Source organism: Clarias gariepinus, chromosome 8 (assembly GCF_024256425.1).
Source record: "Clarias gariepinus isolate MV-2021 ecotype Netherlands chromosome 8, CGAR_prim_01v2, whole genome shotgun sequence".
Lineage (NCBI taxonomy): Eukaryota > Metazoa > Chordata > Actinopteri > Siluriformes > Clariidae > Clarias > Clarias gariepinus.
In genome coordinates, this window is record NC_071107.1 from 11,032,557 (window position 1) to 11,048,536 (window position 15,980).

The 15,980-nt window shown below is 37.9% G+C and overlaps 1 protein-coding gene across 1 annotated transcript in view; it reads left to right on the forward strand.

Moving 5' to 3' along the window:
- The first annotated feature begins 1,393 nt into the window (after positions 1–1,393).
- LOC128528835 (eukaryotic translation initiation factor 4 gamma 1-like) overlaps positions 1,394–15,980 on the forward strand; it is a 28,579-nt gene continuing 13,992 nt past the window's right edge. The window contains exons 1-17 of the mRNA XM_053501991.1: positions 1,394–1,549; positions 5,060–5,212; positions 5,316–5,408; positions 5,971–6,144; positions 6,386–6,539; positions 7,545–7,621; positions 7,703–7,897; positions 8,196–8,282; positions 9,689–10,073; positions 10,432–10,508; positions 11,001–11,195; positions 11,766–11,858; positions 11,998–12,379; positions 13,464–13,540; positions 13,778–13,972; positions 14,841–14,933; positions 15,061–15,406. Coding sequence (XP_053357966.1) covers positions 5,096–5,212; positions 5,316–5,408; positions 5,971–6,144; positions 6,386–6,539; positions 7,545–7,621; positions 7,703–7,897; positions 8,196–8,282; positions 9,689–10,073; positions 10,432–10,508; positions 11,001–11,195; positions 11,766–11,858; positions 11,998–12,379; positions 13,464–13,540; positions 13,778–13,972; positions 14,841–14,933; positions 15,061–15,406 — 2,740 coding nt within the window. The 5' untranslated portion in view covers positions 1,394–1,549; positions 5,060–5,095. The remainder of the gene's footprint in view (positions 1,550–5,059; positions 5,213–5,315; positions 5,409–5,970; positions 6,145–6,385; positions 6,540–7,544; positions 7,622–7,702; positions 7,898–8,195; positions 8,283–9,688; positions 10,074–10,431; positions 10,509–11,000; positions 11,196–11,765; positions 11,859–11,997; positions 12,380–13,463; positions 13,541–13,777; positions 13,973–14,840; positions 14,934–15,060; positions 15,407–15,980) is intronic.

Below are 15,980 nucleotides of genomic sequence, written 5' to 3' on the forward strand. Positions count from 1 at the left end.
TAAACGGGTTTCTCACTGGAATCGTTATTTTATGAGTAAAGCAGAACTTGTATTCTTCAAAGGAAGAGAAATAAATGTTTGGCTTCAGAATGGCTTTTTGTGATGTCTTTTCAGGATGTCTAACATGAGTAGGACATCTACACATAATATAGTGAGTGCTAAAATGGCATTTTCTTAGGGATGCTAAAATGTCATTTCTTGTAAACACTGCCATCTTCTGGATTACACATGTCACATAAACCAGGAAAATCATTCCAGAAAAAAAAATATTGTTCTACTTAAACAGATTATGAGCCTCACATAAATCATTTTTATTCGTCTCTCCACCTGAAAAAAATAATAAGCAAATACAAACCAAGTCTCTGGTAGCAGAATGAATTTACTGTACATACATTTATTTATTTATTTTATTTTAAGAATAACAAGAAAGTTGAACAATCCCTCAGAAAACACAATTTTATAAATATCTTTAATACATAATTTTGTTTGATATTTTTGTGCTTACCTAAACAAACTGTAGCCCATGGGGGGGATTAGACTTGTTTGTCTGGTCTATTCCATAAATGCTCAATCAGATTATACTGTATGTATCCCATAAGTGCTCAATCAGCCTTTGAGCTCCTTGCCTACACTGATGGGCCACGTGCTTGGAGTGCTTTGGTGCACTGGGGGTTCTGGTGCGTATCGTGGTCAGCATGGCTATTTATTTTTATATATTTTTTTTACAATATATGCTGCATTGGCTCTTTGTGGTATTGGACTGGATAGGCTGGCCTTTGGTCCCTGCGGCCCTGCGGTAAGGCTTGAGTACCCATGATCTTGCCAACAGTATATTAAGGTTATCAAGGTTGTTTTGTTCACTTGTCAGCGGTCATAATGTTAATACCCAAATGAGGGTCGGTTCCCTGTTGAGTCTGGTTCCTCTTAAGGTTTCTTCCTATTGCCACCTCTTGGCTTGCTCATTAAGGACAATCTTATCATTTTGATTCATACACATTCACAGTTCCTACAAACTTTCAGAGTTTTTTTTTATTGTGTAAAGCTGCTTTGCGACAATGGCGATTGTTAAAGGCGCTATACAAATAAAATTGAATAATGTGACGGCTGACCAGTGTATGTAGTGTGACCTGCAGTGAAAGTGAAACCTTTTTCTTTTTTTATTAGTAAATTTGGGTAACTGTGGTATTTCGTAGGGTAAGTATCAAGTGTCTCACTTCTATATTAGTATAGAAAATAATTGACGCGCCATAAATTGTGGTGCAGGAACAGTGTTAAGTGCACAGTCTAAGTACATGACTGCGCCAAAAACAGGATTTTCTTACCCCAAAGGAAACGGAATGACGTGTATTATTGACGTAACTATCGATGGTTGAAAATGACGTATACGCGTTATTATTGCACTGATCTTTTGTTTTCAGCTGAAACCGACACTCACTAACAGTCGTACAAACGCTAAAAGAAATTAGTTTTTTCTTCTTCTTTTGACTCGCAGCTGAACATCTAAACGGATGATAGTCGATATTTGTTCCAGCTGAACAGAAAAACAAAGGTAACAGTTGATATAATGGGTGACAAACAATCACACTATGGGTAATACTTTTGATGGACAGCTGATGTATGATGTTTCTGGTAGTCATACTGTAATACACCTACAAACGGGGATCGTTCAATAATGATGTGGTTTGTTTTGTGAGGTAGGTGAAAGTCTCTGAGGCTAAAGTGTGTACTGAGTTACAGTATATTATTACAAATTTGTGTGACATTGGGATACTCGTTTATAACGTATGTTTCGATATGTCTTCAAAAGGACCGTTAGCATTTAAAATTTAAAGGCCAACGGCGTCTTTTAGCAAATAACAGCCAAGTTTAAGTGAATTTACTAGGTCGAGGTACATCTCTCTCTCTCTCCCTCCAGAGTTTCGTGTCTTTGCTTGTTCCTCAAAGGGCGTATACCGTATAAATCCGTATATATTTGTTTGTGCTACTGCGTTCAGCTGTAAAGTTACACGTCGAACTTTCCAGAAGCAACAGTGCCTTGAAAGTTATTCACGTGACGTTTTGTCACGTTACCACGACAAACATAACCATATTTTATTGGGATTTTATGTGATAGACCAACACAAAGTGGAAGAACAATGATAAATATTTTTAACAATAAATTTTTTTACCAATAAATATTTGAATTTAGCCCCCATGAGGCAGTAATACTTTGTAGAACCACCTTTCGCTGCAATTACAGCCTAAAGTCTTTTGTGGTATGTCTGTACCAGCTTGGCACATCTACAAAGTGAAATTTTTACCAGTTTGTCTTTGGCAAATAGCTCAAGATTGGATGGAGAGCATCTGTGAACAGCAAGACTTTCCATAGATTCTCAATTTGATTTTGGACTTTGACAGCCACATGATGCTGCCACCACCATGTCTTACGGTGGGGATGATGTGTTCAAGGTGATGTGCAGTGTTAGTTACATTTAGGTCAAAAAGTTCAATTTTGGTGTCATCTGGGTAGAGCACCGTCTTTCACATTTGCTGTGTGCCCCATATGGCTTGTCGAAAACTGCAAACTTCTTATGACTTTTTTTCAGCAATGTCTTTTTCCTTGCATCTCTTCCATAAAGGTCAGATTTGTGGAGTGCACGACTAATAGTTGTCCTGTCGACAGATTATCCCACCTGACCTGTGGTTCCCTGCAGCTCCTTCAGAGTTACCATGGGCTTTTGACGTCTTGGAATGCAGCTGTGCCATACGCTTTCTATTTACATTTTTGGATAATGGAGCACAGTGCTCCATGAGATGTTGAAAGCTTGGAATATTTTTTGTAATCTACCCCTGCTGTAAACTTGTCTAAAACATTATCCCTAACCTGTCTGATGTGTTCATTGGGCTTTATGATGCTGTTTGTCTATCCCTGGAGACTTGGGAGTCACAGTGCAGGGGGACAGAGTACCAATCCATTGCAGGGCACAAACTCGCACACAAGACGGGTAATTTGGGAATGACAATTAACTTAATCTGCATGTCTTTGGTTTGTGGGAGGTAACTAGAGTACTTGGTGGGAACCCACCAAGCATTTGGAGAACATGCAAACTCCATGCAAGCAGCCCTGAAGATGAGACTCTGGAAGTTTGAGGGCATACTGCCACTACATGACGGGTGCTGCTGTCCAGAAAAAATATGGCAGCGATATGACACTTCTCACAGAAGCACTTACTTTTTAAAACAAGATGGTGGACTTTCAGTTATGGTTTGGTTACATGGAAACCAATGAACTGAAATTGAGAATTAAACATTGAATTTAAAATATTGATTAACCAGTCTAAAATGTAATTTTTCATTTGAAAATGTGTAAAGGGAAATCAATGGGACTTCATTTAAATGGGATTCAAAATAGGTAATAGTATTGTTGTCTAATATTTACAGCTTAATGGTAAATTTACAGTGTAGTGGTAGCACTGTGGTCTCAGGTCTTGTGGCTGTAGGACCACTCTTCATTATCTGCTCCTTAAAATGTTTTTTTTCCAGATAAAAGGGCAGATGTTGAATCCTATTTAAATCCCAATTATCTTAATAATTTAAAAACAAGGATTAAAAAATGGATTAGATGGAAAATTAAAAAGCTGGTTCAATGGCCAAACTTCAAAACTGGCATGAATTTGGTGACCAAATGTATAGACAAATCCATGTTTATTTTAATTATTTTTCAATTTAAATGCACATCTGTTTAATAACACCTCTATGATTAAACACTGCTCCCTGTTTCCTCTTTTCTCCCACTCTGTCATTTGCTGTCTGGTTTAAACATGAAGGTTGGGCTCAGATTGCTGTAGGAACAATAAAATATTCATTTTCTTTTCTCCCCCTTTGCTCATTTGCCCCTTCTTGTATTAGAGTAGTATGACGTGACTGATGCTTGCTGTGATGGTTTTTGTGCATGCAGTACAACAGCATAAGTTACAAAAGTACAAACATTGTACATCGAAATTTGTGTTCAAAATGACCTAAACTGAATTAATTTAATTAATATTTCACTTAGACTATGGGTCATTAGTTAGAATTAATTATAAAATAAAAAATTTAACCAATAGAATCAATTATTATTAAAATATTATATATATGTTAAAAAGCTGAACCCCATACCCTCTCTCTCTCTGTCCATGCAGTGGTACAGTGGCTTTACCGCAGGAATTGTTTGCAGGGTAGCATTCCTTAGGTAGTGACTAGTATCCCATCACCTCCTGTCTCATCCCCTGTTATAATGAAACCTGCCCATCAGCAAAAGGCCCGAGCTCAGAGGCAACAAGCCCTGCCCCGACAGCAGGAAAGACCATGCCAACAGGTAATGTAGGTAAAAGGTAATAGTAACAGGTAACCATGGTAACAGGTAACCATGCCACCTTAAGCGTGTGCTATTTGGCTATGTTCACATTACCAGGCTGGAATAACTCAAATGCATTTTTTTTTACCTTAGTGTGACCTGGATCTAATTTGTTTAGGGCTGTCTGAATCTGATGCACCAATGTGATGTTTTATTAATTAAAGCTGAGACTTTTACATATGGTCCTTGGTTGGTTTTACAATGGTGTGAAAAGGTGTTTGCCCCTTACCGATTTCTTAGTTTTTGTGCATGTTTGTCAAACAAATTTAAATATTAGTCAATTTGACTAATATTTAAATTTGTTTGATGATCTGAAACATTGAAGTGTGACAAACATGCACAAAAACTAAGAAATCTGTAAGGGAGCAAACACCTTTTCACACCATTGTAAAACCAACCAAGGACCATATGTGAAAGTTGTTTTATGATCTGAAACATAGAAGTGTCCAATAGAATCATGCACTTTTTAAACGAAGGTTTTTATTATTAAGGTAAAACAATATCCAAAACTACATAGCCCTATGTAAAAGAGTGTTTGAATAAGTGTCAGATTGGAATTCATGCACCTCTGTGTAGGGCGCTGATGTTAATAGTCAGGCTATCTATCTAAAACCAGAATATATTATTAGATTATACTAGAAAAGAGGTAATTTCTGGTTCTTTCCCTCCTTGTTCTTATGTCAGTCTGGAGATGCCACGGCCAGTGGTTCTGTGCAAGTGATGGGTAAAATCATGATACCTGCAGCTGCTGTTCTGATGAACCCCACCCTGCAGAAACAGGCCCCACCCCCTGAGCAGCACAACTCGCCCCAACAGCACAGAAAGCCACACAAACAGGTAATGAATTTAATTCTTAAAATATCAAGTTTAATCTTTTTTGATGTTATCTGTGGAAGTATAATCTTTAATTATTTCCATAAAACAATAAAATGTTTTCCAGTTTAGAAAACGAGGCCATAATAAGGGCCGACGTCAGATCACAGAAGAGGTCATGTTTCCAGGAAAGGCTAGATCTACCAGAACGTTTCCTCAAGTAAGATTGGTTTTTAATTCAAATCTTAATATTCAGGTTGCACAAGTTTAAAATATTAGCAGCCTTCCTGTTGTGTCAAAGAACGGGTCTAATGTGTAGCTCGACCCGCTTATTAGTGTATTATAGAATTTCTTTTTTAATAAGCTAAAATTCTTGTCATCCTCCAAAACAAAATCCCAAGCATATTTTTGCTAAAATGCCATTCATTGTATAAAATAAATCAGTAATTTTACAAATATCACGGTTTATCCCAGATGTCTTGAGCACAGACATGCGCATAAGTGCTGTTTCACACGACAGACATGTCGACATTAGAGTTAGATAAGCGCTCTAATGACATGCAAGCACTTGTGACGTGTGGATAAGTTAGGATTTATTTTAAAAATGTAAACCTGCTGTTTGTCTGCTGTACGTTTGTACGTTTGTATTTAGAATTTCACGTTTGTACGTTTGTATTTAGAATTTCAATTATCAATTAAAAAAATGCTCAAGTTATCTTAAACATGTATATTATAGTAGAAAAGAAATAATTCTTGGTTCTTTCCCTCTTTGTTCTCCTCAGTCTGGAGATGCCACAGCTTGTGGTTCTGTGCAAGTGAAGGGTAAAATCTTGACCCCTGCAGCTGCTGTTCCAGTGACCACCGTTCCTGTTATGATGAACCCCGCCCACCAGCAACAAGCCCCACCCCCTGGGCAGCACGACTCGTTGCAACAGCACAAAAGCCCACACAAACAGGTATTAAATTTAAATGTGTATTCCAAATTGCTTTAAATTGCCCCTTAAAACAATACAAGATCAGCACTCTTCAATTAAATTATATGTGTGAGCACCACTTTATGTGGTGCTTTCCTGGGTTAGGTTTTATTCGGAAAAGGTAAATCTTCAAAAAAAACTTCCACTTTCCTACTAAACCAGAATGTGGTAGCAAATAGGAAGAAATAATTCTTAATTCTTTCTCTCCGCTTTCTCTCATCAGTCTGTATCTACGAAGCTCAAGGCAAAACCAGAGCTGGTGCCTGAACCTGAGGCAGCTGACATTCAGGATGTCAATACAAAATCATCTGCTCCTGAAAAAGAGGAGACAAAGGACCACAGAGTGGAGGAAGAACTCGCTATTGCTAAAGAGACAAGTATGCACCATTTTCTCTCCAATATATAAAATGTAAACACATTGCAGACACATGTAGACCCATTTAGCCTTGTACCCATCATACCCTAAAGTACAAGCCTCTGGAGGCAGGGTTATGATATCGGGTTGCCTCAGTTGGTTAGGTATAGGTTCAGCTGTCTACCTGAATATACTAAATCACCAGGTTTTTCCATCAACTGATATTTTTCTTCCCTGACGGCATTGGCATTATTTTTAGATGACAATGCAAGCATTTATCGGGTTCAAATTGTGAATGAATGGTTCAGGGTGCATGCAACATAATTTTCACACCATAACCTTAACCCCATTGAGAATCTTTGGGATGTGCTGGGGAAGACTTTACACAGTGGTCTGTCTTCACTATCATCAATGCAATCAATTAAAGAAAAAAGCTGTCCAAAAATATTAATGTGTGATTTTTTTTTTTTTTGGGTTGGGCACAGCTATACATACATACTGTATACACTACCGGTCAAAAGTTTGGAAACACCTTCTTATCCAATGGTTTTACTTAATTTTTTTTGCTTTCTAAATTGTATATTAGTACTGAAGATAATTAAATTTATGACAGAATGTCTTTAATAACCCCAAAAACTCTTGGAATCAATGGTTTTCCACCAATCCTGAAGGATTCGTAAAGGTGTTGAAGATGTATTGGCTGCATTCCTTTACTTTCCATGACAACTGTTTGTCTTAAAGGACATTCCTTTAGAATTGTGTTAAGTTTCAGAATAAAATACTGCCTTCGATCTGACCACCTTTAATAAGAGGATATAAGGGTGTTTATGTTAAGGATGTTACAGCAGCTGTTTTAAAGATCTTTATTATTTAGTCATTTTGATTTTACTGTGGAATTTAGGAGAATATTAGTACTTGCTATTAGTAGTACTTATTTATTCATTTTACTGATTTTATTGAGAATCATTATAAACTTAGAACTTGCATTTTGCGATATCTAAAATCCACTTTTTCTTTCTTTTAACAGCTGTTCTGTCAATGCCAATGCAGAAAATTGATCTGAATAGTAAAGTGGCCAAACAGATGTTGGATGCCTGTAAAGAGGTTTGTGCATCTTCAGATGTTTTGTATGTAACAGTAAGGTAATAGGAGTTAAAAATCCTTGTTTATCTCTTCCCTTGTCAGTTTCTTTCATTGTCTTGTCCATCTGGATATGCCCCGACCAGTGGTTCTGAGCAAACGAAAGGTAAAATCAGGACCCCTGCAGCTGCTTTTCCAGTGAGCACCGTGCCTGTTATGATGAACCAGGCTCATCAGCAACAGGCGCTACTTCCTAAACAGCAAGCACCACCTCGACCAGACAGAAGGCCACGTAAGCAGGTAACAGGAATTTAATTGTCTGTACTTTGAAACATGAATCATACAAAAAAAGTGCTGTACTTCACTAAAAGACCAAATAAAAAAAAGAGGTAAAATCTTAGCAAATGCGAAACATTTAAATAATTAAGTTTACTTTAAAAAAATTACTAATTTTATGACTTTACGGTAAAAGAATGAGATTTACATTAGATTTAGTAAAGTTAATGTATTTCAAAATAAAATCAGTTTTATGATGTTAAATCTTAATCAAAGGATTTTGGATTATTTTTGGACTAATAAACCTTAAACTCTTCTCCAGATTATAATACGAGACCCTGCTGCGGGAGGGCGTGACGTCACGGAAGAGATTATGTCTGGAAGAATGACCAGATCTACACCTCCTCATGTAAGTTTACATTTTATTTAAACCATCATAGGTGTCATCAGTCGATCATAAGTCGGTTTTTTCTTTGTACTAAAAAAACCCTATGTTGGAAGCTGGCTTAATACACAAAATAATAAAAGTCCTAATGCTCTGAATACATGAAATAAATATGTTTAAAAAAATAAAAAACAAATGTTAACATGACTTGTCATATGTGTGACATTAACAAATGTGACACTATGCCTCCAATTCAATGTTTTAAGTAATTGAGCGGTCGTTTTTAAGGAAAAATAGGTAAAGGCATGCGTCTGGTGAGTGATGGCGCCGTCAGTGTCAGAGTGGCGAAACGGACTTATGTAGACAGTAGCTCTCGCAGGCTCCTCGGGGCCTTAACTTCGAGCCAGCTGCTTTTTCTTTTCGTCGGCTTCCTTTTGTTAAACAAAAGCGAAAGTGCCGAGGCAGCCTGTGCAGTCATTCTGCGGCTGTCCCTGGGTTGGCGGTTAAACAGTGGTGTACAGTCTGCATGCATTTGAAGTATAACTGCCTCATGGCATAGCCCCTTTCACGTAACACTATGCTGACTTCCAAACGCTTTCTTCTGACTTTCTGACAAAACATAATCACTGATTGCGCTATGTAGAAGTCCGAGGGGTCTTGTCCAAAACCCCCATGCCTGTCTGTGTGGTCTGTGTCGTCGGAGTTTTGTATGTAAGCTGTGAGCTTCGTAGTACATTCATGCACCTCTGTTTGTTAATGTAATGTGTGAGTAACTGCATGTTAAAAGTCCAGTAAGCAACGTTAACACAGTCACTAGTGTACTGTATGTACAGTAAGTCCACTATTGCACAAAATATCCTCATAAACAAAGCTGATGTAAAATCAGGGAGACCAGCACACAGACATTGACATCATCGGCACACAAGGTGATGTTACAACAAGCCAAACACCACTGAAACCGCAGTTTTGTAAAATTGTCACTTCAGACAAAGTTCTCCAAAAGCTGCATTTCCAACGACCCAAACTGCGTTTGCATGTAGACGAAAGGCCAAAACCTTAAAAAGATGTGGACATGGCCTTAGTGGCCCGCCCTTTCACACATATACTGATGTTAAATCTGCATCATAGGATTTTGGATTATTTAAGTGCTAATAAAACAATAAATCCTTCTTCAGATTAGAAAACAAGACCCTCGTGTGGGGGAAGGGCGTGACATCACAGAAGGGATCATGTCTGGAAGAAAGTCCACATCTACACATACTCCTTCTCATGTAAGCTTACATTTCAATTCAGACCTCCATGTTTGGGTTGCACTCAGGCAACCCTTCCGAGCTAAAGTTTAAAATCATTTAAATGTCATGCTGTTGGGTAAGGAAGCGTTGATGTAAAATAAATTATTTTGTTTTTTTTCCCCCTCGTTTTCTGATCAGGGTGTAGCTCCCACGGACAGCTGTTCTATTCAGACGCAGGGTGAAAGCCTGACTTCTCCAGCTGCTGTTCCAGTACAACTGAGCTATGTGCTCCCAGGAACAGCAGCCAATAAGGAGACAGGTTTTCTTGAGGTCACACCCACCCCTGCAGCCATAGCCACAGCTGTTACTGATCCTGAGTGCATCCCTGTGGCCCGAGATCCGCTACTGGAGCTCAGAGAACAGGACGAAAAAGTAGATGCAGTATTGGAGCAAATAACTGAACCTGTGGTGACTAAGGTTCAGGAAATCAGTGCTAAAACATCTATTCCTGCAGAAGAGAAGAATGAGGATGGAAGAGTGGAGGAAAAGCCTGCTCCAACTCAGGAGACAACTATGATGCAGCGTGAGCCACTATTCCCCTTCCAGTGTGTGTTTATGTGTTTCTGGGGCAGGAATAATAGCTTAGTAGTCCTAATAGTAGCATCCTAATTACCTTGATTCATTGGGAACAACTGTTTTAATCAACTCAACAGATGAAGCTCTCTGATGTTGCTTTGTAGACAATCAATTCAGGAAAGAGCTTTGAGACTATATCTAAATGTTTTGAAGTTGAATAACTAAATTCATTGTAACCCGTAAGGCCATCTCATTTGAAATTTTGCAAAAAATTAGTACTTGGTGAAAATTATTTTTTTCATGAAAATCATTATAGATATACCACTTGCACTCTGTGATTTCTAAATTTCTACTTTTCTTTACAGCTGTTCTGTCCATGCCAATGCAGAAGATTGACCTGAATAGTAAAGTAGCCAGGCAGATGTTGGACACCTGTAAAGAGGTTTGTGCATCTTCACTCAACTAACCTTTAGAACTGAGAGGACAGCTTTTATTTTGGATAATGAATCTGTTCCATTTTTATTTAAACTTAATACGCACAAGTAGATTATTGATCATGTGACAGTAAAGCAGCAGCACGGTGAGTTAGTGGTTGCACTGTTGCCTTACACCTCGGAGAGTCCGGATTTGATTCCTGACTCGGGGTCTGTGCATGGAATTCGCATGTACTCCCTATGCTTGGCGGGTTTCCTTCGGGTCCTCCAATTTACTCTTATAGTCCAAAGACATGCACCAGATATATACTTATATAAAATATACACAAGATAAAGCAGGTAGATAAGAGAGTGAGTGTGTAAGTGACAGTAAAACATTTATTCCTGTGCTTTGGTATGCTAGGTTTTATTTGGAAAACTTTAATCCTCAGGTTCTTATTAAAGGCTTAGATCTGTAGTAGAATCTCTGTAGTAATCCTTTTTGTCTCTTCTCTTGTCAGTTTCTTTACCTCTCTTGTCTGTCTGGATATGCCCCGGTCAGTGGTTCTGTGCAAACGAAGGGTAAAATCAGGACCCCTGCAGCTGCTTTCCCAGTGACCACCGTGCCCGTTTTGATGAACCCCACCTACCTGCAACAGGCCCCACCCCCCGGGCAGCTAGCACCGCCCTGGCACTACAGAAGACCATGCAAGCAGGTAACTGGAATTTAAATGCCTGCACTAGTCATATACACAAAAGTGGTTCATAGTGCTGAATTTTATTAAAAGACCAAACAAAACAAAAGGAGGTAAAAAGCAAAAATAATTAAATGAAGAAAAACTGGTTACATAATATGGAAACAAAAATTGAAAAGAAGTGCAAAAGTTTGCTTTTCTTTGGAACATAAACCCCCCTCTTTTGGAAGTGGGCTTAATACGCAAAATATTAAAAGTCCTAATGCTCTTAATACATGGAATGGATGTGGTTAAAAACAAACAAAAAACTATAACAAATGTAATGATCATGACTTTTTAATGTCATGGGTGTGATGTTAACAAATTTGACATTATACCTGCCATTTAATATTGTAAATAATAAAGATTTAATAAAAAAAAAATGTAGAACTTATACATAAGGAGATTTAGTAAAGTTCTGGTGTAAGTTTAATTAATAATAAAATTATTTTTATGATGTTATGTGTCTCAAGTTTGCGACACAGTTGTTAAATCGGCATCATAGGTTTTTGTATTATTTTAGTGCTAATAAAACTTTTAACCCTTCTTCAGATTATAATACGAGACCCTGCTGCTGGAGGGCGTGACATCACGGAAGAGGTCATGTCTGGAAGAATGACCACATTTACATGTACGCCTCCTCAAGTAAGTTTACATTTTTATTCAAACCTTCATGTCTGGGTTGCACTCAAGCAATTCTTTCCCACTAACTTTTATTCAGTCATGATGTTGTATTAAAAAAAATCAATAACTTTTGTCCTTTCCCACCTTGTTTTCTGATCAGGATGTAGCTCCCAAGGTCAGCTGTTCTGTTCAGACGCAGGGTGAAACCCTGACTCCTCCAGCTGCTGTTCCAGTGCAACTGAGCTATGCGCTCCCAGGAACAGCAGCCAATGAGGAGACAGGTTTTCCTGAGGCCACACCCACCCCTGCAGCCACAGTCATGGCCGTTTCTGACCGTGAGTGCGTCCCAATGGTCAGCGGTCTGCCTCAGGAGTCCAGACAGCAGAATGAAAAAGTTGATGCAGAACTGGAGCCGATAGCGGAACCTGTGGTGGCTGAGGTTCAGCAAATCAGTGTCAAAACATCTGGTCCTGCAGATAAGGAGAAGGAGGTTGGAAGAGTAAAGGAAGAGCCCGCTCTAACTCAGTGGACAACTATGCAACGTAAGCCACGATTTTCCTGTGTGTGTGTGTGTGTCGTTCTGAGAATGACACAAATATTAATTTTCACAAAGTCTGCTCCTTCAGTGTCTTTAGATCTTTGTTGAATGCTACTATGGTATACTGAAGTATAATTACAAGCATTCTATAAGTGTTAAAGGCATTTATTGACAATTACATTAAGGTAATGCAAAGAGTCAATGTTACTGTTGGCATGACACAGGACTGATGGTAGCGCTTATTATCATACATTTCAACAAGGCTAGAAAAGAAGTTCTTTCTATCCAGGAAAAACATCACGGACCAATTCATATTCTGCAAAAGGTAAAGGCATTAAACTGCTGAGGACCGGGGTAAAGTCATTTGATCTGATGAATTCCCTTTCCAATTGTTGGGGCACGGAAAAAAGTTGCTTACAATTGTTCCTAAGGACACAGCCATGAATAAAGAATGGTACAAAATATCCCCCGAAGGCAACTTCTCCCAACCATTCAAGGACAGTTTGGGGAAAAACAATGCATTTTCAGCATGATGGAGCACCTTGCTATAAGGCAAATGTGATAACTAAGTGGTTCTGGGAACAAAACATCGAAATTTTGGATCCATGGCCAGGAAACTCCCCAGATCCTAATCCCATTGAAAACTTGTGGTCAATCCTCAAGAGGCAGGAGAACAAACAAAACCCTACAAATTCTGACAAACTAGAAACATTGATTATGCAAAAATAGACTGCCATCACTCAGGATGTTGCCCAGAAATTCATGGACAGCATGTCAGGGCAAATTGGTAAGGTCATAAAAAAAGGGTCAACAGTGCGAATACTATACTGACTCTTTGCATAAACTTAACGTCCTTATCAATTAAAGCCTTTGACAATTAAAAAAGGCATGTAATTATACTTTAATATATCATAGCAACAGCAGCTGTATTTAACATATAGTCATTTTCATGGTTACAGTGGAATTTAGCAGAAAATTAGTACTTAGTGGAACTGATTTATTGATTTTACAATGATTCTAAATAAAGTAAGTAAATGTAGCACCTGATCTCTGTGATATCCGAATTCTACTTTCCTTTCTTTTAACAGCTGTTCTGGCCATGCCAAGGCCAAAAATTGATCTGAATATTAAAGGGGCCAGACAGATGTTGGGCACCCAAAAAGAGGTTTGTGCATCTTCACTCAGATAATTTTTAAAATTGATAGGACAGCTGTTATTTTAAATAATGAATCTGCTCTTTTTTAATCAAACTCAATAAGCACAAGTAAATTATTAGCCATGTGACATATACAGTACTGTTCCTTTGGTATGTGACAGTAGGTTTTATTTGGTTTTTATTAAACACGTAGTACTGTTTTAGGAAAGAAATAATCCTTGTTTCTTTTTTCTCTTCTCTTGTCAGTTTCTTTACCTCTCTTGTCCGTCTGGATATGCCCCAGTCAGTGGTTCTGTGCAAACGAAGGGTAAAATCAGGACCCCTTCAGCTGCTCTTCCAGTGACTGCTGTGCCTGTTAAGATTAACCCCGCCCACCAGCAACAGACCCCACCACTTGAGCAGCAAGCACCGCCCTGGCACTACAGAAGGCCCCACAAGCAGGTAACAGGAATTTAAATGCCTGTATGGTGAAACATAAATCCAACACAAAGCTGGGTCAGAGTAATGTAATTCACTAAAAGTAAAAATAAAAGCAAACCAAATAAAAACAAAAGAAGGAAAACTAGATACATAACATGGAAACAAAAATTTAAAAGAAGTGCAAAATTTGCAAAAGTAGAAGAATAATCTATAAATATAATAAAACTGCAAAGTTGGAGTGTGTACATTGAGGATATTTGTGCAAAAAATAATTTGCGGTGATGTAGGATGAGTAAAAAAAAACCCACATCCAGATTGTTTTAGAAATTTTTTACTGTGTTTGTTTGTGCACACATCACGTAAAAAACTACTGAACTAATTAATGAATTAATTGAGTCTTCATGGGTGTATTTGGTCGAGCTTGAGGTAACATAGAGGCTTTGTTTCATCGCAATTGGCCCGTGGAAAGAGAACATTTTTTATTTACTGTAAATGGACATTTTTATGGAAAAAACCCTTGTATCATAAAAACAAAAATAGATTTTGGAAAAATCATCAGTTTATCTCAAAATTGGCACTGGTCATTTTTTTAATTCTGAGTGTGCAATTAGATAAAATAAAATTGTGAAAATAAAGTTGTTGGAACATTTAGTGTAGTTCTGAATAAAATTGAATAAAATCAGAAGTCATTGTTTCTATCTTTTTCTTTTATTTAAAAAATGTAAGATTAACCTATACGGAGAAATAATAAAGTTCAGGTATAAATGTATTTAAAAACAAAATGAGTTTTACGTTTTTATGTGTCTCAGGTTTGCAACACAGATGTTAAGTCTGCATCAAAGTATTTTGGAATATATTGGTGCTAATAAAATCTTAAACGCTCCTCCAGATTAGAATACAAGACCCTGCTGCAGGAGGGCGTGACATCACGGAAGAGATCATGTCTGGCAAGATGACCACATCTACACGTACACCTCCCCATGTAAGTTTACATTTTATTTAAACCTTTATATTTGGGTTGCACTTAATCAACCTTTCTCCCCTAAAGTTTAAAATATTCAGTCATGCTGTTGTGTTCAAAAGTGTTTTCCTCCTCGTTTTCTGATCAGGATGTAGCTCCCAAGGTCAGCTGTTCTGTTCAGATGCAGGGTGAAATCCTGGCTCCTCCAGCTGCTGTTCCAGTTCAATTGGGCTATGCACTCCCAGGAACAGCAGCCAATAAGGAGACAGTTTTTCACGTGACCACACCCACACGTGCAGCCACTGTCACGGCTGTTTCTGAGCTTAAGTGCGTCCCAGCACCAAACTTTGATGCAGAACTGGAGCCGATAACTGTACCTGTGGTGGCTGAGGTTCAGGAAATGAGTGCCAAAACATCTGCTTCTGCAGAAGAGGAAAATGAAGATGGAAGAGTAGAGGAAAAGGCCGCTCCAGCTCAGGGGACAACTATGCAGCGTGAGCCATGATTTCCCTTCCAGTGTGTTTAAAAACCTTTAAAATTTTAAAATTTTAGGTGTATTTCATTTTAATTTTTATGTTAAAGAATCTTTACATTTAAGCAGACTTGTTTCATTTTGAAAAATCTTTTAAATGTCCTAAAAATGTAATTAAAAAAAAACAAAAAACAATTGTAATATTTGGCAAATTCTTACGATAAAAATTCCACAATCCTTGCCGTGCGGTGTTTGTTTAGAAGGACATGCCTTTTGTTTTTCGCAAAGTTTCAGAATAAAATGCTGGGCACAGGCATACTTAATACAGTGGAACCTTGGACTGTGAGCATAATTTGTTCCGGAAGTGTGCTTGTATACCAAAACACTCAGATATCAAAACACCCCTATATCAAAGTGAATTTACTCATAAGGCATAATGGAAACTTAATTCTTTTCACAACCTAAAAATACTTTTACACTACCGCAATCACTCTTCTAAACAGATTAATCTCCTGCACTGCTACAGCCTTTTTAATTTTTTTTTCTTCTGGATAATACTGCTTGTTATGATTTAATTGTTTTTCTGATTATATTGT